At 43.9% G+C, this 26,456-nt stretch overlaps 6 protein-coding genes across 6 annotated transcripts; 2 read left to right on the top strand and 4 right to left on the bottom strand.

Annotated features, from left to right (window-relative positions):
- Positions 1-3: 3 nt before the first annotated feature.
- Positions 4-1,769, bottom strand: BCIN_03g01590 (hypothetical protein). Its single transcript, XM_024691761.1, has 4 exons — positions 1,713-1,769; positions 856-1,484; positions 328-803; positions 4-270 (listed from the first exon to the last, which is right to left on the bottom strand). The coding sequence occupies exons 2-4, from the start codon at positions 1,067-1,069 to the stop codon at positions 238-240; spliced, it is 723 nt and encodes a 240-aa protein (XP_024547533.1). The 5' UTR covers positions 1,070-1,484; positions 1,713-1,769; the 3' UTR covers positions 4-237.
- Positions 1,770-5,402: 3,633 nt separating this feature from the next.
- On the top strand, positions 5,403-7,445 carry BCIN_03g01580 (hypothetical protein). The gene is made up of 4 exons (XM_001559302.2): positions 5,403-6,188; positions 6,249-6,338; positions 6,396-6,561; positions 6,615-7,445. Exons 1-4 carry the CDS (start codon positions 5,538-5,540, stop codon positions 7,277-7,279), a joined length of 1,572 nt encoding a protein of 523 aa, XP_001559352.1. The 5' UTR covers positions 5,403-5,537; the 3' UTR covers positions 7,280-7,445.
- A 1,114-nt stretch (positions 7,446-8,559) lies between these two features.
- Positions 8,560-12,792, bottom strand: BCIN_03g01570 (hypothetical protein). Its single transcript, XM_001559303.2, has 4 exons — positions 11,921-12,792; positions 11,114-11,862; positions 10,087-11,056; positions 8,560-10,033 (listed from the first exon to the last, which is right to left on the bottom strand). Exons 1-4 carry the CDS (start codon positions 12,149-12,151, stop codon positions 8,795-8,797), a joined length of 3,189 nt encoding a protein of 1,062 aa, XP_001559353.1. The 5' UTR covers positions 12,152-12,792; the 3' UTR covers positions 8,560-8,794.
- Positions 12,793-13,304: 512 nt separating this feature from the next.
- BCIN_03g01560 (hypothetical protein) lies at positions 13,305-15,078 on the bottom strand. Its single transcript, XM_024691760.1, has 5 exons — positions 14,588-15,078; positions 14,378-14,532; positions 14,179-14,318; positions 14,055-14,117; positions 13,305-14,006 (listed from the first exon to the last, which is right to left on the bottom strand). The coding sequence occupies exons 1-5, from the start codon at positions 14,676-14,678 to the stop codon at positions 13,418-13,420; spliced, it is 1,038 nt and encodes a 345-aa protein (XP_024547532.1). The 5' UTR covers positions 14,679-15,078; the 3' UTR covers positions 13,305-13,417.
- A 1,010-nt stretch (positions 15,079-16,088) lies between these two features.
- On the top strand, positions 16,089-20,682 carry BCIN_03g01550 (hypothetical protein). The gene is made up of 2 exons (XM_001559305.2): positions 16,089-17,210; positions 17,266-20,682. Exons 1-2 carry the CDS (start codon positions 16,928-16,930, stop codon positions 20,316-20,318), a joined length of 3,336 nt encoding a protein of 1,111 aa, XP_001559355.1. The 5' UTR covers positions 16,089-16,927; the 3' UTR covers positions 20,319-20,682.
- Positions 20,683-22,302: 1,620 nt separating this feature from the next.
- Positions 22,303-25,693, bottom strand: BCIN_03g01540 (hypothetical protein). Its single transcript, XM_001559307.2, has 3 exons — positions 24,112-25,693; positions 22,586-24,056; positions 22,303-22,526 (listed from the first exon to the last, which is right to left on the bottom strand). Exons 1-3 carry the CDS (start codon positions 24,481-24,483, stop codon positions 22,483-22,485), a joined length of 1,887 nt encoding a protein of 628 aa, XP_001559357.1. The 5' UTR covers positions 24,484-25,693; the 3' UTR covers positions 22,303-22,482.
- Positions 25,694-26,456: the final 763 nt, after the last annotated feature.

The following is a 26,456-nucleotide window of genomic DNA, read 5'->3' as shown; positions in this document are numbered from 1 at the left end:
GAATGTGAGATATTTTTCGTCGTTGCTATACATAGGCTGCTAGACTCTGTATTCATTCCTCGATTTGAGGATAACTCCGACAGATAAAAATTTGGCCACATAAAGCAATCTCTGCCATCCTGACTTTTTGCGACTGTTTCGCACGACTTTCAAATCTGCCACTCCATGTATCATGTAAACTGATAATAAATTCAAAGACTAAAAACACTCAAAGATAGTGATACACATACCTCCTTTTTAACAATAGAAGAAACAATCCATGTTACGATTCTAGAATAATCAATATATTAGCTCATATCTGATTTTATAAAGAGATACAACTCTCACCGAAACTGCACCCAAAGAAGTCCCAGGAATATCCCAACCGCCAACAGTACAGTATGGCATTCCAGAATCAACGCTTGTAGTCCAAGACTGGCTTCCATATACAAATTGAATGTAATTAGATGGATTACCATCAAACTCCGGGGTAATTACAAGAGGAAAAGGTAGTGTTGTATTGAAAACGTAAGGATTTCCATCCCCGGCAACCTGCTTAATACTTTGCGTGTCATTATCTTCAGTCCCTATAATAGGGATGTTTTTTCCGGAACCATCTGTTACGTTCTTTATTTGCACTTCGAAGATAACCTGATCATTTTTTGGTCCAGAAAATGTTTGAAATTCTTCGAGATGAAACCAACATTTTCCTGCTGTGTAATTCTGCTCAATTTGAGGAGTAATTCTGTATGTGACTGAGTTTACTTGAATTTTACCACCGGTTTTCCAATCTGATGGAGTTTTGACAGCACCTGAATCACAGACTATTGAATGTGTTAGCAAGCGTGTACATCCAAAAAGATCCAGAACCTTTACAATCCATTATTTTAGACATGTTGTTAGAACAATGGATCCCGATGTCGTGTTTGATATCCATGCCCGGTGGCCAGTCGATTGCCAAATCGACCTCATAGCGTCCGCCTTGATGGTAGGTACGGAATATTGAGCCGCTATCTTTATCTTGTGTGCCTTGGACAGCAGCTTCTTTGCAGAATGAGCCAATTTGATTCATCATGTCATCCTGGCTCATAAATTTATTGCTCCCGGAATCGCATATCGGTGTAGATATCGAGGTGGGAGATATGGTTATGGAAGTTGAGTTACTCGATTGCGAAATTGAAGAGACAGAGGCCTTCGAGGAACCTGGAGAATCTGAAGTCGACGGCGATGCCGAGGAAATAAAGCTTGACGATTTGATGTCTAATGTAGGGCTAGATGATGCAGATTTCGATGTCGAGGTAGATAATTCTCGCAATGACGTGGCTTGCGTTTCTGTAGTACTAGAATTATGAACGGGTGAAATTGTTAATTGTGAAGAAGCGCTTAAGGTCGACGAATTTTCAGATTTGCTGAGCCCTGTTGGTACACTACTAATGGTTGTCTTGGTGCATGGTGCCAAAGAGGAGTCAGGGGTCTCAGCTGCCGTGATGATTGAAAGCTCTGATCTTGTAAATGAATTAGCTCCTATAGATACTGTGGTGTTCAAAAAGGTGGAGCTTGTATGATTATTTAATATAACAGTGTTGCAAAAGCAAGAACATGAAGATGCATTAGACGTATTCAGTTCGCTTCCATAGACGGAAGAGATTAAAGCAGAACCAAAACTCATTGCAATGAGAAGATAGCACGAGAAATGTCTTAAGGTTGTCATAACTGAAGAAGATGGTGCGTACATGATGTAAGTTGATCTTTTAATTTGACAAAAATATGAATATTTCAATTGATCGAACTATCATGAACAGAAAGCGGAGCCTACAAGCAAGCTACTTATATTGTTCTATATGTACTTAATTGCTTCATTCTATATTGATTATGATGGCACAGAAGTGAGAATTTTTCACTCATAGCTCATAGCAATGTAATCATTTTCAATCATCTTGTTTCAATTCGCAAACAGATTTCACTTGAATGACAATTTCAAACAAAAACTACCACGCAAACAATTATAATGTATGATTCAAGGTTATCTAACCATCCTCAGAAGACAAACAAAAATCAACTATTCAGCTGAAGGATTCCCTAAAAGACTTTCAAACAACATTTAAGAAGAATATAATCAGAAGTTCGAATGCCATCATCTAAGGCAGCCAGTGTGGTCAACTCCAGGTGCAAACTCGAAAGGAGGATATTTTTGATATTATTTATTTCTAGTATATCAGAACTCCTATCAGATCTGCGACAGTAACACAATCGAAGAGAACCTAAATCAGACATTCTCTTTAACACTATTACATTATTCGTCACATCAAAGATAGATTCGACAAAGTGTCACACGAATCAATTTCCACCAAATTAATCGGTTCAGGTCTAGAATCTCGTCGACCTTTATAAAAGTCAGATCGAGGTTCAAATTTTTGACTGCTCCAAATGCGATCCACAATTTTTCCTCGCCTTTCGTAAAGATACAACATCATGGTAACACTGAAGTTATTTACACGGGGAATAGATGGGTGCCTGATATTAAAAGCTCGAAACAATTCCGTCTCAGAAAAAAGAATCATTTAGAAGGAGTAATTAGGTTCGAGGCTCAGATAATTAGAACCCAGGTGAACGCCTTTCAATATTCTAAAAAGTGGCTAGAGAAATTAAAACCCCTGCGAAATCTGCAGAGCCTCCACTTTTCTCGCGACGACAAAGCATCAACTGCCCTAGATTCTTGATCACGTTTCAAGAAAGGGGAACTTCGCTTATGGCATGGCAACTGGAAGAGCAAACTCGCAACTTACAACCAGGTTAAATGATAATACTGAAAATACAAAAGATACTCGCAGATTAAGTTTCACTAGACTCACCCTTGAACATGGGCTGATATATTCTTGACCACGGATATACTGCCACGGAAGATACCATTGCCAAGAATGCTGCGACAACGGGTGAAGAGAATGGAAGCTGTAGCATGCATGCCGATCCAGAAGGGCCTTTATCTTTTTACAATCAAGTCTGCTATAAGTTCCACCAGTCAGTACGTCGATACTTTCTTCGACGATCACGATAATGGATGACACAACGGCACAGGCCCGTGGATAATTTGAAAGTTGAAAATCTGGTATAGCCAGTAGATAACCAATGTACGGCACGGGAACTTCCATAGATAGTAGGGATTTCGAAGTGGTTCGGGAGTGGCAAAAAGGCTACGAGTGTCAGAAGTTTGATTCATCGTCGGCGTTGCCGATGAAGATAAAAGAATATCTATCCGACGGAGTCTTTGAAGACGAGGCATGGGAAATCTGCGCTGGAACTGACATTATTGGTCTTGGTGTTCCGTTTTCATCCCTAAAGACTATGAAAACTCGGGGATATACGGAGAAAACTAATCAATTACGAGATTCTTCAAAATACATGCATGCATTAAAGTTCATCTGCAGGATTGACCGCCGCGTAAAGATTATGCTGATAACATCGAAGCTAGTTTTGGAGACATCATAATGGATCGTGGACCTTGTCTAAATCCCCTGCCAGGCTGATGAAACCTTCTATCTCAAGAATAAAAGGATTCCGTTGAAGATATGCGAGAACACAGTGGACCTAGTATAGATGTCAGGTACTTACTGGTCTTGTAGTATTTGGAATTCTGCATAGAATGTGTGATCTTAGTCTTTATCAGACACTTCATACCCTGCAGTCATCATTGAAGATTGTGCACCTGCCTTGATGCTGAAGGCTAACATCGTGATGGCAGTGGCGACTTTTTTAAGCCACAAAATAGAGATTTTACAGACTCTGTTTTCGTTGTGACCTCGATAATCACGCCAGATATAATGAGGATGGAGCGATTTCTAAGTTTTCAGGGTGCAGTTTCTTACGAGATTACATCCGGGGGTGTATGAAGGTGCAGATATCTATATGTTATGCAAGCTCATGATAAGGAGCAAGGGATGACAACCCATGGACAGCTGTGAGTGTATCTATCGATATCGATGCCACGGATTGCATTTATTTGAACTCAAAATAATAGAAAGAAGAAGATTTCGCTAGATGTGGAAATTTCCCAAAGGAGGCAACGGAGTAATCACACGGCTTGCCTGGAGATGGTAATATTTCCAAAAGGAGTTATCAAGAGTGATATAAAAAGCTCCATACATTTAAGAGCCATGCACGAGACGGTCTTACGCGAGTTTGAGGCTCTTCAAAATGATTGTTTATTCACTGATATCTGCTCAGATAGTTCATATGCTACTAAGAGACACCGGAAAGTTGTTGTCGGGATATTGATCATGTGACCATACAGAGAATGCTGTATTAACTAGCGCAGGCGCTAGCTCCTACCTATAAGTGTACATAGCTTCCCATAGTTAATAATGATTAAGAACGATTGCAACCATGATGGACTAAAGTACTTTACACTTATCAGCCAAGTTGATACCAACAGCTGTATTGTGCTGTACGACTCAAAAACTTTCAAGACTGAGTCTGCTGGTTAGATCTCTCGCTCGAGATTGACCGATATGCGTCGTAGAATACGAACATGATGTAAATGATAGAATCAATGCATATGAAGATATCTCAGCTTATTAGAGCTGACAGTCGGGTGCACGAGATTCAAGACACGGCTTTACTCCGGCTTCCCGTCGCGCCACGCGCCACGAGTGGCTGATGGATTGTATCCTATCCCATCCCATCTTTGAATCTCTTTTCGAACGAAACTGATGTTAGTGCAGACTTTTCTCTTCTGGCTGGTGTGATAGATTAGTTAGGCTTGTCCCTAATTTAGAATTACATACATTCCCACAGACATTGTTCGCACACTTGTTTAAAAAGCAATGTTGTTGAGTTTCTTATGGAAGATGCTGCCCTCTCATCTGGTTATACTGGATCAGCCGGCTTGAAAGGCTCGATCGCAAGCTCACATTCATGTTTGGCTCTGTGAGACGCTCTATAGCTAAGCTTTTATTGGTAATAACAAGCCATTGTGGACGGGTGGACGCAAATGCACGTCGATCAGATCTTCCAGGATACTTCAGCTACATACGTACTCCGATGGGAGCATCGTTTGTGGGTGCAACTGACGGCTAGATAGAGTCATGAAGCCTCAAAACCTGCGAGAATCCTAGGCTTTGAAGTTAGCCCGAGGATAAATCTCGGGCACGTGAACTTAACTTTCTATCCAGCCGTACCTTATACACCGCTGTCAGCTTCCTGGTCCTCATTACATATCGAACACAAGCCTTATAAAGACCCGTGCAAGAATTACACCATGGAGATGCCTGTGTTTGGGGCAGTTTTTCATGAATCATTAGTACTAATTTGAGGAACCAGTCCAAGTACCGTTACTTCACCCCGCAAAAAAATGTCCAGTGACATTTCTCGGCAATCCAAATTAAGGGGACGCGTCCACTTGTGGGGATACGTCCACTTCTGGGCGCGGGAAACCGTATTGTCCTTTCAATGTTGGGACGCACCTCAAGATATTCATTAATATCTCAAGCTTCTCTCTTTGTTGCGTTTCGTTCGTCTCATCCCAAGTGGCATTTTCAACGACAAGTAGATTCTTTTTCGTCATGCGCTGGTTTTCGATATATGCTTTGCCGATAGCTGCTTCCGCGGCTGCCGTCGCAAGTACGGCCCATACCACGGCCACTTCCATGCCATCAGTTACTTTGGATTATTCGACGATTGTTGCCACCGCTGGTAGTGAATCGATTGGATATTATAAGTATCAAAACATTCGTTATGCTGCTGTCCCTACTGGAGATCTTCGATTTGCAAAACCACAATGGCCCCCAGTCGAGACCATTGTGAACAACGGTACTTTGGCTCCAGAAAATGTTGACTGCGCAACTTATGAAGACTGTCTATACCTCGATGTATGGGCACCTGCTAACAGTGCCAACAAGAGCCTGCCTGTTGTTGTATGGTCACATGGAGGCAGATTCATCTTTGGAAGCAAGACAGCGGTCACTCCTGAAGCCCTCTTCGCCTTGAGCAAGGACTTCATCTTCGTTGCTTATAACTATAGACTCGGAATGACAGGTCTAGCTACCGCTCCGACAATTACCCACGAAGGCGGAACCTCGAATGCTTTAGTTTGGGATTCTGCGCATGCTTTTGACTGGGTAAAAAAGTACATTAGCCACTGGGGAGGTAATCCAGAAGAAATAGTGGCCGTTGGATTCTCAGCCGGTGCCTCGCAGGATCTTTTCCAAATCACGGTACGAAACTGATCTTATGCAATCCAGAATATGAATAAATGATTGACTTTTCGCGTATAGAAATTTGCTGGTCGTACTGAACAGACTTTTGCTCGTGCATACCTTATGTCCCCAGGCTATGTCCCTGGAGCTGGTCATCAAAATGCTGAGGTAAGATTTCATATATCTCTATATTATTATCGGATTGATTATTCATAAGATATCTAGGCCTTCTACCAAAATGTATCCAGCTCGGTTGGGTGTTCGGGTGGTAGCTTGGAATGCATGCGCTCTGTTAACTTCACAACCCTTCAAACTGCTGCTACGAACATGGTATCTAATTACACATATCAATTTCAACCTCGTGTAGATGGGGACATTATTTCTGATACATGTATGTTCTCAATTCTAGACACCGTTTCATTCATTGCTAATTGAGGTCAATAGACGAATCTCAGCTCTATCAAAAACGTTTCAACTTCACCGGTCCTCTGGTGATAACTCACGAGCTCCACGAAATCAACAACAAATTACCTACAGGTGTCAATACCAGTTCGGATATCGCTCCCCATCTCCGACTATACTTTCCTTCCATCAAAGATAATATCGTCAATGAAGTCCAGAATCTTTATCCCTCAACCGACTATACAAGTGAAGGACTTCGTTTTGCAGATATGGATCAAGACTTCGAACTTGTGGCTCACAACTACGCTCTAACTGAAGCACTCAACAACCAAACCTGGAATGCCATGGTGGCGCTTGGAGTAGCTACTCACGGTATGGATCAAAACTATTATTGGTACAGCAACTTCACTCTTGTGGAAACAAATACCACTACTACCACTACTACCACTGCAGCGGGTGCCGGTATTGTCACCACTACAGACATTGATTTCAGTGTTGCGCTCAAGATGCAGAAATATTTAGTGTCATTTATCTTGACCGGAAACCCAAACACGATGTGGCCGGAGGATAAACTGTATTGGCCATTACATGGAGGAAATGTATCTTCGCCTGGCCAGGAGTTGGTTTTCAATGATACGATGTATATTCAAGATGATATTCTGGCCAATGAAAAGAGTCTGTTCTGGAATAAGGCGCTCTGGTATTAGAAATTTTGAAGAGAGGAAATTATTAGGTTAAAAAGAATTAAGAAAATCTTCATTGTTTAAGTACAATTCTTTGATACCGAAGATAGATTTTAAGGCATATGTCGAAGTGATCAAATTATATAGGTACTTAGTCTCGCTATTAATAACAAAGATGAAGTGAAGTACAGCAGAACACAAGTTGAACGTAGAAAACGGAATGACTCTTTTGCCCCAGTTTGACTCTGGATATCGATCTCTTCAGTCTGGGTTAAGACTAAATCCAATTAATACTAAATATCATAACATCTGCATGTTTCATAAGTCGCAAGTCATGCATGTCAAACATGACATTAAGTAGAAGTGGGGTTGAAAAACGGGAAAATCAATGTGGCTTAAAATGCGGGGTAGTACGTACTCCAAACCATCTGTCGAACAAACCATCAACTATCACAATTCCACAACTGCATATCCAGAATCCCATTCAATATCCAATTCCCCATACTGAGCGACTTCGGAGTCAATTTCGCTTATTATCCATCATCTCGTATGATTAGATAACCCGAGTATACCTCAAACCCCAAACCCCGAGTACAATTTATTTCTTCTCGCCAACCAAAGGGCCGTATCTTGGCATGTAGTACTTCCTGTCCTACCGAGCCGAATATCCATATTGTGCAACGAGACCCGACTTATCCGAAACCGAAAATCGATTGGGTCCCTAGATTTGGCTGCTATTTTCATGCAGAAATCTATTTTCAATCGTCAACGGCCTGGCCCGAAAATTAGATCATGCGAAAGCTAGGAAGTTGGGCTGAAGGTTGAAGAATGTGGAATTTATCAATTGAGAGAGAAGGGTTAGTAATGATAGATACACCCGTTGCGGGGTTTGAGTGTTGCCATGGAGATGAGACTGAAGTAATTCCGCGTTTACGTCGATCTCGAACTTGGTCATTAAGGCATGTGCCAAGAGTCGAGCAATATGCTTCACGATTGTAGATTTTAATATAGTCAGGCATGTGAGCTTCGAAAGCTAGCTTTCGAGTTCAGCAGAGATGAATAACCCGAACTACTGGTTGTGATTCAAGGTTAATCGCTGTGATCGTGATTGAATCTTCTGACAAGTCTGCGTAGCCTCTCTAATTCAAGGTGACAATCGCGTATTTGAGATAAATCACGGCACGAGAATGAATCATAATTCATAAATGATTGAAGTATGGTCAGTGAGTGTACAGCGTATTGTTACTGAATGATAGTGCATCTTCTGGCTCAGCTACTGACATATACTCTTCACATAGGCTTTCTAGGGTTCAAGTATTTCTTCCATTTGATATAAGAATAGTTAGCTAGAAAAGATTAATTACAAAAATGATGTAAAATTCCGCCAGACCCCATGAGAATCCAAGATAAAAGAGAACATCCGTCATCTGCAAAAATTTTGCACCCCGCATATATCTATAAAAAATAAAGAAGCCGTATTCGCAAATATTCTATACCATAATCTCATCAAATCATATACCCTCATCCATAAGCTTCCAATCACTTAACCCACTTCTTCAACCATTGACTTAAAAATTGCTTTACATATCCATCCTGAATAATATCAGGTGGGCTCTGCAAGACTTTACTATCTCTCAAGATAGCTTTGGTATCGAATGTGACTCCGACAATTTCATAGTCACTAATGCTAGTACCCTTGCTGCTTGGTGGTGTAGCACCCGAGATGCTGCTTCGAGGACTGCTAGCACCGCTTGAGCTTGCAGTAGCCTCAGCGCCACTATAGCCATGGCCATTGTTACTCTGAAGGTATCGCTGCTCGAAATGATCCAAAAGCTTGACGGCTGGGTTTTGTTCTTCTTGGCCGTTAGCAGCTGACTCTCTGAGCTTTTGTAACCAATCTCCGAAAGGAATAGCCTTGAAGTCAAGACCAGCTGTAGAAAGTTCGCCGAGAAGTGATTCCCAAGTGAATGTGGCAGGGTTGACCATGTTGTAGACAATAGGAGGGTTGGTGCTGTCAATAGCACATGGTCGAGGAAGAGACTTAAGTTTCTCATCAATCTCTAAGATGGCAGTGGCGAGAGTATCAACTGGAATCCAAGAGCAGTTCTCGTGGAAAATTGGGAGAGCTTTCATGGAAAGTGCAGATCTGATCATGGAGGGAACGAATTCGGCTTCGTTCCAGAATCCGTTATCCCTATCTCCAACAATCTGCCCAATACGTAGAGCATAGGCTCGTGCTCCACCACGAGCAGCATTAAGAACCATGTATTCACCAACAAGTTTGGATTGGGCATAACCCATATTCAGAGCGTTATTGAAGTCTTCAATTGGAGCATCTGGGATAAGAGCTGGTGCAGGTGTGTTCTCAGCTGTGGAGATGGAAGAAGCGTAGAAAAGACGAGCAGGCTCTGAACGATAGACAGCGAGCGAGAGGTCCAAAAGATTCTTCAATCCAGCAAGATGGGGCTCAAAACTTTGTAAGCCAATGATGAAGTTGACAGACCATGCCAAGTGAATGATGAGTGAGACCTCAGTCTTGAATTGCTCAATCATAGATTTTCCAAGACCAAGATCAGTGAGGGCAAGATCAGCCGTAAAGGCGACAACCTTAGCTCTTGCGGCTGGAGTGAGAGATAATCCACGGTCTTTGATGGACTTTAAGACTCTGTCCATTGGATTCTCTCCTCTGACAAGACAGTATACCTTTCTAAATTTGGGGCTGTTCACCATCTGGTATAAGGCGTGAGCACCCAAAGAACCAGTGGCACCAGTCAAGATCTATTTTTATGTAAGTAAATTGGCGTCACAAGGGTAGTGGAAACTAAACATACCACAACTTCTCCAAAAGTGGAGTACTTCTCAATCAATGATTCCATCAGTGGAACGTTATCTTTGTTTTGCTCGCCTCCACCAGAGCTGAGAGAGAACAAGTATTGTGCTAGTGCTCTGACGGTTCCATGTTCGTATACGACGTTGCTGCTAAGTTGTTGGCCCTTAAGATCCAGAGTCTTCTGGATTATACGTCTCATTTGAATGGCTCTCAAACTGTCTATGTCGGCATTGAAGAAATCAGTATCGATGGATTCCAGAGCATGACCTGTAATGTCTTCGTATGTCTCGGTTAAGAAAACTTCAGTACCGGCGAGATCGAGGCGCAAAGTTCCTTCCGCATCCCCATCGAGACTTTCATACAATTCATCAATTTTGTCTGCAAACTTTCTATAGATTTGTGCGCGGATGATGCTTCCCTTATCTGTTCTGGGGTATTCAATATCAGAAGGTACTAGCCCGACCATCTCCTTGGTAATTTGAGAGAAGCCCTCAGCACGAGAGTTGGCGTCAACAATGGCTGGCCAGATAGCCTCAAGATATTCTTCGTCTGGGAGCTCATCAGAAGCTCTGAAGATCAAGACACCTGGAATAGCTCTATCTACACCAAAAACGGCAGCTTCACGAATGATCTCTTCTTGGCGGAGACGACCTTCTATTGGAAGTGGTAGAACTTTCTCTCCATTGCTCAAGGTAACACGATCATCAAGACGAGTCACATATTTCCAAGTATCAGGAATGGTTGGATGTGGCTCGAAAACGTCTTTTGAACGCCATGAGCCAGGCGCGGGGTCATCTGAGTTGGAGACGGACAACCCTGGATGGCTCTTAAGGTAGACGCATTCGAATTGGTTGTCACCCAGAGGGTCCATGTATATAGAACTTCTGATGTTTTGGTAAATTCGGACATAGTTCCACGAGTCATCTCCGTCAGCACGACGCATAGTATCACCAAGGAGACCTGCTTCAGTACTAATTGAAGTTAGTTGCCATAATATCAAAAAGTAAATAATTAACTGGGATACTCACGTTCCAAATACGACACCAATGTTGACCTTCTCCGAGGCCAGGAGATCACCGAGCTCATCAGGAGTACGAGCACCGGCTGCAGTAACAATTTTAGCCTGCTTCAAATATGGCATACCTCTTGGGTGCTCAGTTAAGAGTCCTAAAGCATATGGTACAGCGTGAAAGACCTCAGGTTGAGTTGCTTCGATTGCGAGCATAAGGTTGTCTGCTGTCATTGGCAGAGTAGCACTAGGCAAGTTTGCCTTCTTTGCCATGTACATAGCTTGCAGTGTAGTTGAAAGACCGTACATGTGGTACAATGGAAGCGCACCGAAGTTATGCATTCCAGCACCTTGCACTGGATGGGTCAACACATTCTTGTGGGTAAGGAATACCGGCTTAGGTAGTCCGGTAGATCCAGAACTGTGCATAACAATGGCGACCTCATTGGTCTCGACCTCGCGATCGAATTCTCTTGTGAACGGTTTCTCACTCACTGGGCGTGGTACCCCATATTGAGCGCGCTGGGGAATGACAACAGATCTTAAAGTGGTCTCTTGTGCGACGGCATCACAAGTAGCAGCAATTTGTGGGGTATCACCACGGATTATGACCTCGCACTCTGTTTGCTTGAGCAGGTTGATGATAGCTATGGGTGCTATGCGAAGGGAAAGGCAGAGAACAGTGTATCCCAAACGGCTGAGGGCGAAGAAAGTGACCGCGAAGTCTACATTAGATGGAGAGTATAGTCCAATTACTTTTTTACCGCCCTGAGATGAGAGTCAGAATGGTTACAACGAGTCTTGGGTGTATATTCAGTTCACTTACAGGCTTCAAACCATTCTTGATGAAGTATTTGCATGCAGCATCGACGAATGAATCAAGTTGTTGACCAGTGAAGGTCTCATAATCGCTTGGATTATCCTCAACTCTGGGGTATCCCAAAATAGGAGCAGGAGGATTATCTTTGGAGCGATGGCGGATGATATCGTCGAGCACCCTGAGCTCTCCGAAGGTATCGTAAAGGTGCAAGATATGCTCTGGGGTGAGATGGGCCATTATGATCTAAACGACAACTAAGGAGGCTATGAATAGGGCGAAAGAGATAATAGTTAAGATTGAGAATATAGTAGAAATGTTGATGAGAGAGGACTGGAGAATGAATGAAATCTGAGCTGGGGAGCCGACTTGATAAACACCTTTCGGGTTGAGATTTCGGATGCATCGGTCAGCCATGGCTTGGTGACTGTATACCGAAAACGTGAGTCCGGTAAAGCAATCCCCATAAGTTCAACCCATTCTTGCGCTCGTTTGAGTTTCTTCAACTCCGGAATTGCAAAGGACATTGTTTTCTCCGCATTATATGCTTCGTACACATCCCTCATTCTTCCAAACACTCGCGTTGTTTGCTAGCTCTAGCAACACAACAACTCCATCTCGGCAACTTTCCGCTTTCATTGTTTACAAATGAATTGAGACCAATTGATATAATACCGGAGTTCCTCACGTAGTCTAGTTGTAGAACTGACTTTACGCTAAATGATTACCTGCACTGTTTACACACCCCGGAGCTCAAATTCAGACCTCACCAGAACTTCTGGCGTGATAGAATACCAATGGGTGCATTTAGCCGTTTTTACTGCAGAATTATATTACGTGGCTATCGTGTTGTTGAAGATTTCACCCGAGATGAAGAAGTCGTGTGCTTGTTGACTCGGGGTAGAACTAAAATTGTGATGGTTGGGTTAAGGTTCTGGACCACAACAATGATTATGTCATCATTTCTCCAGCCACACGAGATGCACAAATCAAAGAAAGTGCTGAAAGATTCTTTCTTGAATTTCTGGCAGAAATTATCCTTCTATACAGTCTGTATGTAAAAATCGGCATGCCAGTGATACGTGATCAGTCATTGGTTTAATCTCGAGAAAGTTACCATTATTCGCTCGCAGTTAACTATAAGTGATACTAGGACTGAAGACAGCTTATCATCACTCACTGTGTCAGACGTGTGCAAGTCGAGGTGGTGATCGTAACCTAAGTTCTGTTGAACAGTAAGTTTCTCGAGAAACAAGCAGATGTTACAACTTCTATCAGTCGAGCAGATGTCAACATTCATCATATGTCTTTTGACACTCACGAGAATCCTAGGCCGAAGTTATTACAGAGTTTGTTTCTCACAAACAGGACGAGCATATTCAAGCAGTAATTATGTAGAAACCCGTGGTAAAATTCTGTGGTGCACCAATATAGGGTGTCTTTTCTATAAAAACCAATTTAACCAATAACTCATATTCAATATTCAACACCAATTTCTTCAACCAACTAATTGGTAAGAGGAGGAGTATCAACCACAAGAACACCCATAAGATGCTCGGCAACTCTAGTTCCAACCACTTCAGCGCTCTCAATTGCATGTCTAATTGCTTTATCCTCTTCATCTGTCAAATCCACATAGAGAGCTCCAATGTTCTCTTCCAAATACTTGATCTTTTTGGTACCTGGAATTGGGAAAATGAGAGGGTCTTGCTTAATCATCCAGGCAAGTGTAACCTGTCCTGGGGAGGCATTCTTAGTTTTTCCAATTGCAGTAATGGTATCAACGAGTTTCAGATTCTTATCAAAGTTCTCCTGGGTGGCGAAACGGGGAATTGTTCGTCGGAAATCATCCTTGTCGAAATCGTCGACTGATCTGTATTGACCAGTGAGAATACCACGGCCCAATGGTGAATAGGCAACAAGCGCTATGCCGAGTCTCTTGCAGCAGTCAAGAAGTCCAACTTCTGGCTTCTCAACATCCATAGAGAATGGACTGTACTCAATTTGATACGCGTGAATTGGGTGAATCTTAACAGCACGTTCAAGAGTGTCAACACCACACTCGCTGAGACCTAAATACTTGACTTTGCCAGCACTTCAGAAGTCAGTATTTGAGGAGCAAATGACAGGATCGAAGACTTACTCGACAAATTCTTTCATAACAGTGACAATTGTCTCGACTGGAATTGTTCCAGTGAATCTATGACTATTCCGATGCGCATGAGAACAAGTTCCGTTTTCCTTGAATTTTTTTGGGAAGCACATACCAGTAGAGTAAATCTATGTAATCAGTTTGAAGTTTTTCAAAACTCTCCGCTACAGATTGACGGATGTACTCTGCATCGTTTCGGATCTCACGACCACCTTCTGGGGTGACATGGTTACCGAATTTGGTAGTCAAGAAGATCTAGAGAACAATAAGCAACCATTTTTCAGCTTTTTGTTCGGAAATTGCTGCGATCTCACCTCACTGCGCTTTCCAGTTCTCGTGAACCATTTGCCCAAAAGTACTTCATTATCGCCATACATTTGAGCTGAATCCCAATGAGTGCAGCCTAGCTCATAAGCACGATCAAGAAACTCAAAACGTTCCTCATCTGATCCGGGCTTTCCATAGAAAGCTATCATTGATTGTTAATCTAATTCTCATTCAATGATGAATTCTGCAGGACTTACTACTTAAACCCATAAGTCCGAGGCCAAGGGCAGGAATTTGAGGACCATCGCGTCCCAAAGCACGGGTAGGAAGTCTTGTAGAAGAAGGCATATTTGATTTTTCGATTGATTTTAGATGTTGTTGATTAATTATGTTTCGGTGTTGATTCTTATATGGAACTTTTTCAACAGTGGAGTAAAGAATAATTGAATTAGGCGCGGCTATGTCTTGGGATAATAAAAAGTAAAAGAGGTGTCCACTTCATTTAAGATAGTCGGGGTAATGGTGATATGTATACTCGCGGCCACCGATATAGGAGTTGGATGAGATTCCGTGACTCCATTACCAAAAGGGGGAATAGGAAGGATGTTGTGAAATGTCGCTAAAGAATGTGGGGTCGATGCTGATATTCTTCAAGCTGGACTGCTGTCAGGCTCGGCCCGTGAGACTCCAAAACCTTAATTCATTTCATTGCATTTGTCCCGTTCGGTTGCTCCTGATTTTTACGATCGGAGACAGGGAGCCGGGTTGGATAATTCATGCATTTCATCAGTCGTTGAAGAGAACAAAATCTTCAGCCGGAGGATATTTGTGGCACAGCCTTACACAACGCTATTGATGCTAGGAAAGTCACAAGCTGTCAGGTTTTCTTGGTATTATGTAAGCATGTTGTGACGAAATTTTTTTGAGGCTTTATGCTCTCCAGTGGCATCAGATTTATGGTGCTAGAAAGTGTGTTATTGTTTTTTTCTTACATCTATCTAGTCTACTTGAGGAAATATCTACTGCCTGCATCTCAAATTGCTACGCTGAATATTTTCATAATTACGTGCACTTGGCGTTGCCACTGTCCCAAATCAGGAATTAGAACCCATTAGCCAATAATATCGCAATGAATATGTAGATTTTCTTTCAATTGAGCGTTTTTTCGTCTATTCTATTTGTTATAATATTCCAAAATAAAAAATTTAGCATTTAATATTTAGAAAGTCCACAACCCCTGTGGAGGTGTGTGATGAATATTCTTACATCCACCCTCAACATACCTTTGGGTCACCTCATCAACTAACTTACCCTTCCTACGTTCTTTGTTTCCCCAGTTATCCTAGAAAGTATCGCTTTCCAAAAAACAGAATTCGTATGGAAGATTGTATGTGTAACAGCGTTACAAATCAAAGATCAGTGCTGAGATCTCTCACATAGATTTTTCTTAAACGATATTAGATAATTACAAAGACCGGAATATTTTCACAGAGTGAACCTTCAAATTCGGTAGGAGAACCGGAATGAATTTGTTTTGATCATATTCGAGTGATAGTGAAGTTTGGTGCACCATCCTAAACCGGTACGTAATATCTCCTTCACATGGCAGTTGCATTTTGAGTGCAAAATAAGGAATTTCTCACGCGAGACTTACAACAGGTCCTTTTTTCCACTTCGGTCAGGCATCCCAATTCGTACAAACCGACTTAACTTTGAAGACTAACTCATTAAAGCAAAGTATCATTGAACTCCTTATCAGATTACACTTTCATTCAGAATGCTTGCTCAACAAACATAATCAAAAACATGGGAAAGCCCCTCAATTGAATGTGTGGCCCAAGCTCCGGGAGCTATGGCGGAGTGTTGATGACCATAACGTGTCTGGCAGTCCCGATTTAGAAGCTCCATCAACGTCTGTTGTAATGGATCATGAAACTCCTGCAAGATCCAGGATGTGCCATTGGTACCATGGCGCGATGGTACTAGCATTACTACCATGTAGAAGGTAACAAACTAAGATAGGGCAACACCACTCCTGGAGTAGCCATTGGTACATTGACATTAGGAGATTTTTGCAAGCTCCCGAATTCCCAATCGCGCCAATCTCATCTCCAGATCCAACAGCAATCTTAGATCTCGCGCAGCAAAACTCATACAACTTTGGTATAGGAATCTCGAATCTCATTGAAGATAGAGTAGGCCGAAAGTAGCCCGTTAGCTCTGCTCCGGCTGTCCGCTCCCCGCGAATACCATCATTGCTCGATAGAATGTCCTGTTGCGCGGTATGGAGAAACTCTTTTGGGAAGTGTATACAATATACACTATGTCGATAGTCAACGAGATTCTGATATATAAGTTGTCGATGTTGTCGAGGTAAATACTTTTTTATCATCATCAACAACAACATCTTCAACATTCTATCAAGGCATCGCCAGAACATCACTTCGCAGTTTTCCAATACTTGAGTCTTAGACATCCAACAATCTACACCCAATACCTTCACTAAAGCATCTTTGAGCTACTCAACCATCTTTACATCTAATAATACTTCATACTAATAACTTCAACTTCTTCAATCACTCAAACCATCTTTAAACATGTCTCAACAAGGAACTCTCCGATCTGATGTCCCAGCCGCCTTCGCCGCAGCCAATTCTAACCCCGCCCGTTTGGTTCACCTCATCCCAGATGAGCTTGCCAGATCGGTACCTGACCATTCAATCTTTGCTTACCCAAAGACTGATATGCCACAAGATGGCTTCGTGGAAGTATCTGCCAGATCTTTCGCCAATGCGATCAACCGTACCGCTTGGTACTTGGAGTCAATCCTCGGAAAAGCTCCAGCTGGTGAATTCCCAGCTGTCGCCTACCAAGGCCACAGTGAGTCTATTGCTTCCATTCCACAATGTACCCATCATACTAACATGGCCCTCAGGTGACATTCGTTACTTCCTTTTCATGTTCGGCGCCATCAAAGCTGGATACAAGATGCTGTATCTTTCTCCCCGTAACAGCGTCGCCGGGTCTCTCAACGTTCTTGAGAAGTCCGACTGTCACATATTCTTGACAGCTCGCAACACACACGTTGAGAACATCTTGAGCCAACGCAACATGCGCACTGCAACAGTGCCAGAACTTGAAGAGTTGCTTGAAGATGAAGAGGTCCGCGCCTACCCTTACAACAAGTCTTTTGCTGAGGCACGAACCGATCCATGTCTCGTCCTCCACACTACCGGTTCTACCGGTCTTCCAAAGCCTATCACCTGGAAGAACGAGATCCTTAGCACATACGAGGCTTGGAGAACTATCCCAGCAGTCGACGGTTATGTTCCAACCACTGAAGTCTACCAACAATCTCGCAGGGCTTACAACCTCATGCCTTTGTTCCACACTAGTGGTTTGAACATCGGTATCACCATGTCTCTCCTTCTTGGTGTCACCACTGTTTACGGCTCTGCCAATGTCGTACCTCACGCTGCATATGCCGATGAGATCCACAAATATGGTGGTGTCGACGCTTCAATCGGCCCCCCATCCATCTATGAGGAATTGAGTCACGATCCTAAGTCCCTTGAGCGTATCCACAACTTCAACTACATTCTCGTCTGTGGTGCTGCCATCTCCCAGACTGCCGGTGATATCATCTCCAAGCATTGCAGAGTCGTTTCCAACTTTGGAGCTACTGAGACTGCTTGTCTTCCACGATTGGCTCCTGCCGTCGAGGATTGGGCTTACTTCTACTGGCACCCAACTCATTCTGGTATTGTCTTCAGAGAGTACATGGACGGTCTTCATGAACTCTACATTGAGCGAAAGCCCGAACTAGACCTTTACTACCAGGGTATCTTCAGTACCTTCCCTCAACTCGAGGAGTACTCCATGAATGATCTTTACTCTCGCCACCCTGATCCAGCCAAGCCTTTCTTGTACAAATGGAGAGGTCGTGCTGACGATGTTATTGTTCTCAGCAATGGAGAGAAACTTGCTCCAGCTCTCATGGAAGCTTCTCTCTGCAGCAGTCCTCTCGTCAAGGGCGCCATGGTTGTTGGTCGTGGCAAATTCCAGCCAGCTGCTCTTGTCGACCTCAAGGATGCTCCACCAGCCAGCGCTGCTGATCGCCACGCTCTCATCAAGGACATGCTTCCAGCTATTGCCCAAGCTAACATTCACGCTCCCGCTCACGGTCAACTTGATCAATACCACATCTTGTTTGTTGATCCTAGCCGCCCAATGCACTACCTTGGTCAAGGTAAGATCCAAAGACATCAGACATACAGATTGTACGAGAAAGATATCGAGGATGTCTACACTGCTGCCGAGAATCTCGATGACCAAGAAGGTGAAGTCGGTGACTTGCGAGTAGACTTTGCCGACCGCACCAACATTGCTAAGTGGTTGAAAGACCTCGTCGAAGAGACTGCCGGCATTCAAAACCTTGGACCTGATGCAGCATTCTTTGAATCTGGCTTGGATTCTCTCCATGTCATCAAGATTGTTCGCGAGCTCAAGATCCATGCCAAACTCACTGGTGGCAACAACCTCACTCCGGACTCCATTTCACCAGCTTCTGTATACTCCAATCCATCCTTGGTTGAGCTTTCTGAGTTCCTCTACAAGACCGCAGATTTGGCACCTGAAGATCCTGATAGTGCCTACCAAAGCGCCGATCCTAACGAGAAGGAAATCAAGAATCCTAAATTGACCGCTATGGAGTCTCTCTTCCAAGAATTTGTCTCCACTCTCCCAGTCGAGTCTAAGCCTCGTGTCACACCGGTCACCACCGGTACTACCGTTCTCCTCACTGGTACTACCGGTTCATTGGGTTCATACCTTCTCAATGAGATGAACAATGACCCTAACGTTGCGCACATCTACGCTCTTGATCGCTCTGCTGGTGGTGCCGAGAAATACCAACAAGCCATCGCTGCAAGAGGATTGAGCCCCATTGATCCCGAGAGAGTTACTTTCCTCAAGGCAGATCTTTCCGACTCTCAATTGGGTGTTGGACAAGAGAACTACACTAAGATTTTGGAGAATGTTACCCACGTCCTTCATTGCCAATGGCCAGTCAACTTCAACTGGACTCTCAATTCATTCAAGCCATACATCACTGGTGTTCGCAACCTCGCTCAAATGGCTTCCAGCTCTACTAACAACGCTTTCGTGATGTTCATCTCATCTATCGCCGCCGTTGGTGGATACAAGGGAGTTGGCGGTGTTCCTGAGGCACCAATCCTCGACTTTACTGCCGCAGCACCTATGGGATACGGTCAATCCAAGCTCATCGCTGAGGCCCTCCTCGAGAAAGCCGCTCAAATCTCCGGTGTCCGCACTGCTGTCTGCCGTGTTGGTATCGTAGCCGGTCCAGTAGAACAACAAAAGGGAATGTGGAACAAACACGAGTACATTCCATCTATCATTGTCTCATCCGCCCATCTCGGTGTTGTGCCAGAGACCTTCCCATCCAGAGATCACATCGATTGGCTCCCAGTCGACAAGCTCTCCAAGGTCTTGTGCGAGATCCTCGAGACCGCATCTCAGCCAGAGCTTGACGCCACTACAGGCGCTATCTCTTCTGCTCCTCTCCACAGCAAGACTTATCACGTTGTCAACCCACAATTCTCCTCTTGGGAAGAGGACTTGGGACAGAACCTCATCGCCGCTTACCCTGAAGGCATGGTCAAGCCAGTCAAATTTGAGCAATGGGTTGACGCACTCAAAGCTTCCGTGGATGAAGCTGAGCGCACTGGCAAGGTCGATGTTGATGCCAACCCCGCCATGCGCCTTCTTGAATTCTACTCCAAGGCAGCAGCTGGTGGTGCCGTTGAGAAGGGTGCTCGTACATTACCTACCAACGTGTCTCAGTCTGCCAGTAAGACTTTGAGAAACCTTGGTCCTTTGAACAGAGTTTGGCTGGAGAACTGGATGGTTCAGTGGGGTATCAAAGAGCCTGTCGCAGCTCAAAATTCATACTTGGCTTTGAATTAGACATGGCTGTCATTTAACGAGTTTCCTTTGTCACTTCTCATTTCATGTATCTTTTAATACACTTCTTACGATTTATGACCATAGACTTGGGTATTGGTTTAGACAATATGTTGGGATAGACGGATCAGGAGTTTGGGATTTCATATACGATTCACGGCAATTGTTCATATTTAAACATCTAGTTAACTATAAAACACAAACAAATTTGATAACATCATAATTACATCATTTGCCTCAACCAAAAGTGACAGGATATAATTACCTGACGATCATTGCTTCAACTCTTTAGGTGACATGGTCAATTCAATCGATCATGCTAATCGCCCTCGTCTCCTTATCCTTCCTGAACCTCTCACCTGCTTCATCCATTTCTGACCTCGAGCTTTTTCCATTTTTTTGAGATGTGTCCTTAGATGTCGTAGTGGCTAATGACAAGTGGCTGACAACAAGTGGCTGACAACAGGTGGCTTGTTACGGGTGGCTCGCAAGCCGACTTAGTGGCTAGCACAATCTCATACACACATGTGACCTTGGAAATCAATCTTGATAACGAACTCCACAATCCGTGCACATGATCGGCTTGGTTACACAATCCACATGCCGTATCGGCTGAACCGCCCAACTTACTTCATCGTTGGCTTATCTATTCGGGTCCCGTTACACAGCCTTTGCATGAGCCCATATAAGCTTGATCTGTTCCACCCACCATCAAGCTTTACAGCTTTGCTTGGCGATCTTAGTTGCCTTAGCAACGACTTGCTCATTGAGTACATTTGGGGGCTAGATCTGCATCACATGACTTACCGCGAGCATACCGCATAGCTTTTGAATAGCCGTGTGAGGACCTGCGTAGAATCTCATTAATCGTACATGAAACATCTTGCTCGCAATCAATCGGTTGGATGATATACGACTTTTGAAGCAAACCACATTGTAAAAGTATTGTATCCCCTAGTTCTTACTCGGGGCATGCGCTTCGGGGCTGAGCGGGAAGAGTGGAAACTGCGGGTAGATAGAAGATCTGCAAGTAATTGATGAAGTGGCGCCGGAAGCCTTTCGGGAGAGCTCGGTAGTTAATGATTTTCGGTGAAGTTATGTTTACCGAATTGATCTTCTGTTTAGCCGAGAAACCCACGACATTAGCCAGAATGGAGCCCGCAATTGAACGGTATCTTCACGAGTTTTGAGGATTGAGAATTGGTACCAAACCTATAGTCAAAATCTCCATAGTCCGAAGTTGAAAGGTTTGGAATCAGTAATTGATACTAGAACTCAATATGAATTTGACCTAACAAAGTAGGCGAATTTGAAAGTCCATAATAATTTGATAGTTTGTTAATACGAATGTTGTGTACGGTAACATCATTAATTACCAACTTCAATCAACAGAATAAGATTAGCAATGGTAGAACTGATGCCTGTACGGATATATGCTGTTGGTTGGATTACAAACGCTGTGAAATGTTACACATGCGTCAAGGATTAGCGAATACTATCCAACATTTAGATTTCCTTGCAAAGCCCGATGATTGGTGGCGATAGGACTGAATAGATGAAAAAGCAAAGTCGTCGGAAAAATCTGCGTTTACTCAGTATTAAATCCATAGATTATAGCGATGTCATTAGGTAAATCCCCTGGTCTGTCTTGGCTACATCTGCAGTGTTACCATAATCGACGAAACATGGTCACGATCTGCAGAGCATATGGAAAGTACGCGAGTTGCTATATGAAAAGATGGTTGCCACTATATATCTATGACTTTATAGTACATCTGTCTCCTCTGTACGGTACATATGAAAGAAATCCGCCGCCCAAATATCACACCTAAAAGGAAAGAACCCAACGATGCTCAAGCTACCCCTCAGAATGAGGATGCGAGCAATTGTTGTACAGTGACATCCAACTAACAATGTCTGCACGCAGAGATCGATAGTGTTCGAGTACTCTGTGTGCTTTGGTGTGCGAAATATCTTGGAACTCAAGTGGTGCATCAAAATATTCCGGCGCCATCAGCTGGAGGTCAGAAGAAAAGAAGAGATAACAAATTTAGCCATGGTGCTTCTAAGAAGAGTCTATTGACAGCATAATAAAGAGAAATTGGATGAAGGTGAGGAGCGATGATTAAAGATGGTGTTGGATGGTGGCGCTTTGGAAGCGAACTTCTTAACAGCCAATGATATCGCAAGCAATCTTCTCAGCGAAAGCATCTGGATGAATTGTTAGTTACTGTTCAATTGCTAATTTTTATAGGAAGAATAAGACTTACAAACTGTGGACATAGGATGTCCAGGAGGAAGGAGTGGGAAAGCGGCAGCGTCAACGACACGGACACCAGATACACCAAGAACTCTGGCTTGGGTGTCGACGACAGTGTTGGTGTCGTTGATTGGACCCATGGAGCAGGTGGATGTTGCGTGCCAGATAGTGTTGAAACTGGTTCGGACAAAGTCTTCGATTTGAGCATCGGTCGAGATGTTAGATCCTGGGAAGTACTCATCACCAATGACGAAGCTTTGAAGAGCATCGGTGGCGTAGAATTCACGGACACGCTTGACTGCAGCAACCATGATGTCGACGTCAGATTGCTCGGTCAAGAAACCTGGGTCAATCAAAGGAGCAACGTTGGTGTCAGCGGAGGTGATGGTAAGGGATCCGCGGGATCGAGGAGCGACGAGAGCAATTGCTAATGTGGCATAGTTGAATCCATCATTTGGGTCGGTTCCCTCGATGACCTGGTTGCCTAGGAAAGAAGAAATGGCAATGTACTCAACCTCAGGCCAATCAGCAGGGTATTCAGCCAAAGCCTTTTGGGTCTCATTGCTCCATTGGCTTCTGTACTTCTCGGGGATCTTTTCCCATCCAAGAACATCGGTATCGGGGCTGGAATACATGCCAGCAGCTGGGGTGCTCTCGTACATCTCAAGTTGCTCAGCAGCATAGACAGGATCGTTTACAAGTCTCGAGATGGTAGGAGCATTGACACGGTATCCGACACCAGTGAATAGATGATCTTGCATTCCCTTTCCAACACCTGGAAGATCAGCAATGACATCAATACCGACAGCACTCAATTCATCTGCGGGTCCAACACCAGAAGCCATAAGGAGTTGTGGGGATCCGAAAACACCAGCAGACAAGATGACCTCCTTGGTGGCACTCAAAGTGAATGGGTAGCCACCAGTCTCGACAAGAACACCAGTTGCCTTCTTGCTCTCGTCGAAGAGAATCTTCTTGGCCATGGAAAGAGTGTAAACCTTGAGATCAGGTGATGTCATACCGACTCTGAGGAAAGAAGTCTCGGAGGATTCACGTGTCATCTTTTCAGCATCAAGGGTGAATGTAGGGTATGAAGTTCCAATCAAGTTTCCGCCCAAAAATCCAGGAATCACTGGCATGCCGATTTGAGAGAGACCCTCAATGGCCCAGGTTCCGAAAGCTTGGGCATAGTGGGACCAAGTAACTGAAAGTGGGCCGGTAGCTGGAAAGGATGCAGCATCAGCAGCAACGAACGATGGAGTGGAGTTGGCAGATCGAAGGGTCATGTCAGGTGAAGTGAAGTTAACAGACTTCTGGTAGAAGGGAAGAAAGTTATCCCATTCATAGGAGTCGTCGCCAACCTGGTCGGCCCACTTCTGCATCGATCCAACAGTTCCACGTTGGTAGACCATGAAGTTTCTGGCAGAACAACCTCCCAAAGTCTTACCACGAGCGTAGTGAAGAGAAGTGTTGTGTGCTCCCTGTCGAGAGTGTTAGTAAGTCATCTTTGATTCAAATCCTAGTCATCAAACTTACAGATTGTGGGGTAGTCTGATAACCCCAATCGATTTGAGGTTGCCAATCAGTGGCACCTTTTCCAGCAAAGACACCATCAGTGGCGGGAACTTGAGAGATGTTTCCATTGCTAATCTCATAGAAAGTTCCAGCTTCGATGACAGCAACGCTGCCAGCCTCGGCTTCAGCCAATCTCATGGCGATGGTCAGACCGGCATTGCCACCACCAACGACAACGTAGTCGTAAGTGGCATTGCGTCCAGGAACACCAAAAGAGTTACCTAGAAGGGCTCTTGCTTTGAGATGAGAAGTACTCAAGGTAGGTCCTGCTTGGGATTGAGAGACCAAAGAGAGAGCTGCTAGCCCGACGGCTGTGAAGTCTTTGCTAAACATTTCTGCTAATGAAGTGGATAGTATGCAAAGGTGGAAAGTAGGAAGTGATCTTCAAGTGAAGAGATGATGGCGATCGGAAGAGATCGTTCTGCAATGAATGAAGCTGAGAAAGGAAGAAGATGTTGATGATGATGAGGATTGAGCTTAACGTCGAGACTTTGAGCCGTTTATATAGACGTTCAACTTGATGCTTAGACCACTTCTCAGTCACTTTTCGCCCACGTTCCTATCACCCATGATGGTCACTATCGTATAGTCTCACTTCATAGCCCGCATCGAATCATATTCCATACCATGAACTCGAGGGTGTTGAAGAAAGAACCCTGGCTTGCCGTAATATCGTATGCGGCGCAGAGAGAGCGAGATTAAGCTTTGTTCAGCTCGTTTCCTGGGTAGAATTAACTAATGTCGATATTTTGGGAACCAAACTGCTGGCGAGTTCACGTTGTTGACATGTGGTAACCCTGCTTACATGCAATAAACGTGCAGCGGAAGCCTAGTCCTGCGTTAGCTCGTATCCTCGAACCATGATCAGCAGAGAAAGATAAGCTATAGAAGAGCTAGGATTGCCAATACTGATGGATGTCTCAAGGCGATATCACGGCTTCGATTTCATCACATAAGCGTCCTTTAATCCGGTCCCGGTAAAAACCGACGACTGTGTATTTTCCGTTCTACAGCATTTCGATATCTGATCACCGCATCATTTGGAAGAGAGGGGGAGAGGGGGAAGAGAGAGCAAACAGCCAGGTATCGTGATCGTAAACTGTCCCAGCAGCTGTAAGCAATCTTGCGAAGTGAATCCGAGAGTTTGGTCCCAAGCTCCTAAGCTTCTTGGCTAACTCAGCCTCACGTGAGTAATTCTTCATGTCTAAGCTACAGATGCTGATGTCGCTGCCTGGTTCCCCGAGACCATGCAGAACTCAGGGTCTACAAGGTTCTGCAGAACCACAGAATACACCGCATATATGGACTCGGGCCCGCTGCATATCTGCAGGACCCTGAAAAAGAGGCGGGATTACATCACACCCATACGCGCGGGAATATTAATAAGGTTCCCCCCGCTGAAGAAACATGCCGTTGCATAAAACGATGATTTAATTAGATCCGTGCCTTAGGCACATTCCATATCTAGACAATAATACCTTTTTCAATCAACGTCCTATCATAAAATGAAACGCTGAGATTGTGTTGTTTAAATGGCAAAACCAATGAAGGTAAGCCCTTTAGTTACGAAGGATTTGGACCTTGCGCTGATAATCGTAAATGCAATTCTTACCAAAAAAAAAAAAAACTCCGATTACAATGCCGAGCGAACCGGCTACTACCACACTTCATACGGTAACTTTGATGAAGCTCGAAGAATGGTCATCATCAAGGGCATCTCACCATAATCCTATGTCTACACAAGCTGAAACAGAAATCCCACTGTTTTCGCATTCGCGAGGACGGAATACAGAAATGGAGAAAGGACATTTGGACTCGGCAAATTCTTATTCTTTGGCAACGAAGTAAGCTTATTTAAATTTATCGGCTTATTCATCCGATATGAAGAAAGCCGGGCCATTTGTTCAAGACATTATCATGAGCCAAATCTGAGTCGGCTCTTTGCCGTGATACGGAATCCACGGCTTCGGACCCGAGTACGTACAATTTGAAGTTCTAGGCAGTAATTTCGTGGCCGTAAGATCTTCTCAGATCGCTTATGATTGGTTCTGTTGGTGAAAGCCTCACGTGGCGAGGACCCGAGTTGCAATTTGTATGGACGAGAACTCAATGACTTACAGTGACGGGCATTATTGTTGTTTTGAGAGAGATTTTGGTGTTAAATGACCCCGTAGCTAAAATTAGGTAGTGTGATGAGAGTACGTACACTTACAGTGGGTTTTGCTCTCGATTATAATGCTCTATCCATGATGATAGTATTGTGGATTAGCTGGTCGAAGTTTACATGTCGTGGTGAGAGGAAATTC

The sequence above is a fragment of the Botrytis cinerea genome, chromosome 3 (genome assembly GCF_000143535.2).
Source record: "Botrytis cinerea B05.10 chromosome 3, complete sequence".
Taxonomy (NCBI): domain Eukaryota; kingdom Fungi; phylum Ascomycota; class Leotiomycetes; order Helotiales; family Sclerotiniaceae; genus Botrytis; species Botrytis cinerea.
This window is presented reverse-complemented; position numbering and strand designations above follow the sequence as displayed.

Bases quoted from the DNA above. Each gene is read 5' to 3' on its own strand.
- BCIN_03g01580 (XM_001559302.2), top strand. From the start codon at position 5,538: ATGCGCTGGTTTTCGATATATGCTTTGCCGATAGCTGCTTCCGCGGCT. The intron at 6,189-6,248 runs GTACGAAACTGA...TTTCGCGTATAG, and splicing joins AGGATCTTTTCCAAATCACG to AAATTTGCTGGTCGTACTGA. The intron at 6,339-6,395 runs GTAAGATTTCAT...TAAGATATCTAG, and splicing joins CTGGTCATCAAAATGCTGAG to GCCTTCTACCAAAATGTATC.
- BCIN_03g01550 (XM_001559305.2), top strand. From the start codon at position 16,928: ATGTCTCAACAAGGAACTCTCCGATCTGATGTCCCAGCCGCCTTCGCC. The intron at 17,211-17,265 runs GTGAGTCTATTG...CATGGCCCTCAG, and splicing joins TGTCGCCTACCAAGGCCACA to GTGACATTCGTTACTTCCTT.
- BCIN_03g01540 (XM_001559307.2), bottom strand. From the start codon at position 24,483: ATGTTTAGCAAAGACTTCACAGCCGTCGGGCTAGCAGCTCTCTCTTTG. The intron at 24,057-24,111 runs GTAAGTTTGATG...CACTCTCGACAG, and splicing joins ATCAGACTACCCCACAATCT to GGAGCACACAACACTTCTCT. The intron at 22,527-22,585 runs GTAAGTCTTATT...CAATTCATCCAG, and splicing joins ACATCCTATGTCCACAGTTT to ATGCTTTCGCTGAGAAGATT.
- BCIN_03g01560 (XM_024691760.1), bottom strand. From the start codon at position 14,678: ATGCCTTCTTCTACAAGACTTCCTACCCGTGCTTTGGGACGCGATGGT. The intron at 14,319-14,377 runs GTGAGATCGCAG...ATTGTTCTCTAG, and splicing joins GAACTGGAAAGCGCAGTGAG to ATCTTCTTGACTACCAAATT. The intron at 14,118-14,178 runs GTATGTGCTTCC...GCATCGGAATAG, and splicing joins TACATAGATTTACTCTACTG to TCATAGATTCACTGGAACAA.
- BCIN_03g01570 (XM_001559303.2), bottom strand. From the start codon at position 12,151: ATGGCCCATCTCACCCCAGAGCATATCTTGCACCTTTACGATACCTTC. The intron at 11,863-11,920 runs GTAAGTGAACTG...CTCTCATCTCAG, and splicing joins TCAAGAATGGTTTGAAGCCT to GGCGGTAAAAAAGTAATTGG. The intron at 11,057-11,113 runs GTGAGTATCCCA...AACTTCAATTAG, and splicing joins ATTGGTGTCGTATTTGGAAC to TACTGAAGCAGGTCTCCTTG.
- BCIN_03g01590 (XM_024691761.1), bottom strand. From the start codon at position 1,069: ATGAGCCAGGATGACATGATGAATCAAATTGGCTCATTCTGCAAAGAA. The intron at 804-855 runs GTAAAGGTTCTG...CACATTCAATAG, and splicing joins CATGTCTAAAATAATGGATT to TCTGTGATTCAGGTGCTGTC. The intron at 271-327 runs GTGAGAGTTGTA...TGATTATTCTAG, and splicing joins CTTCTTTGGGTGCAGTTTCG to AATCGTAACATGGATTGTTT.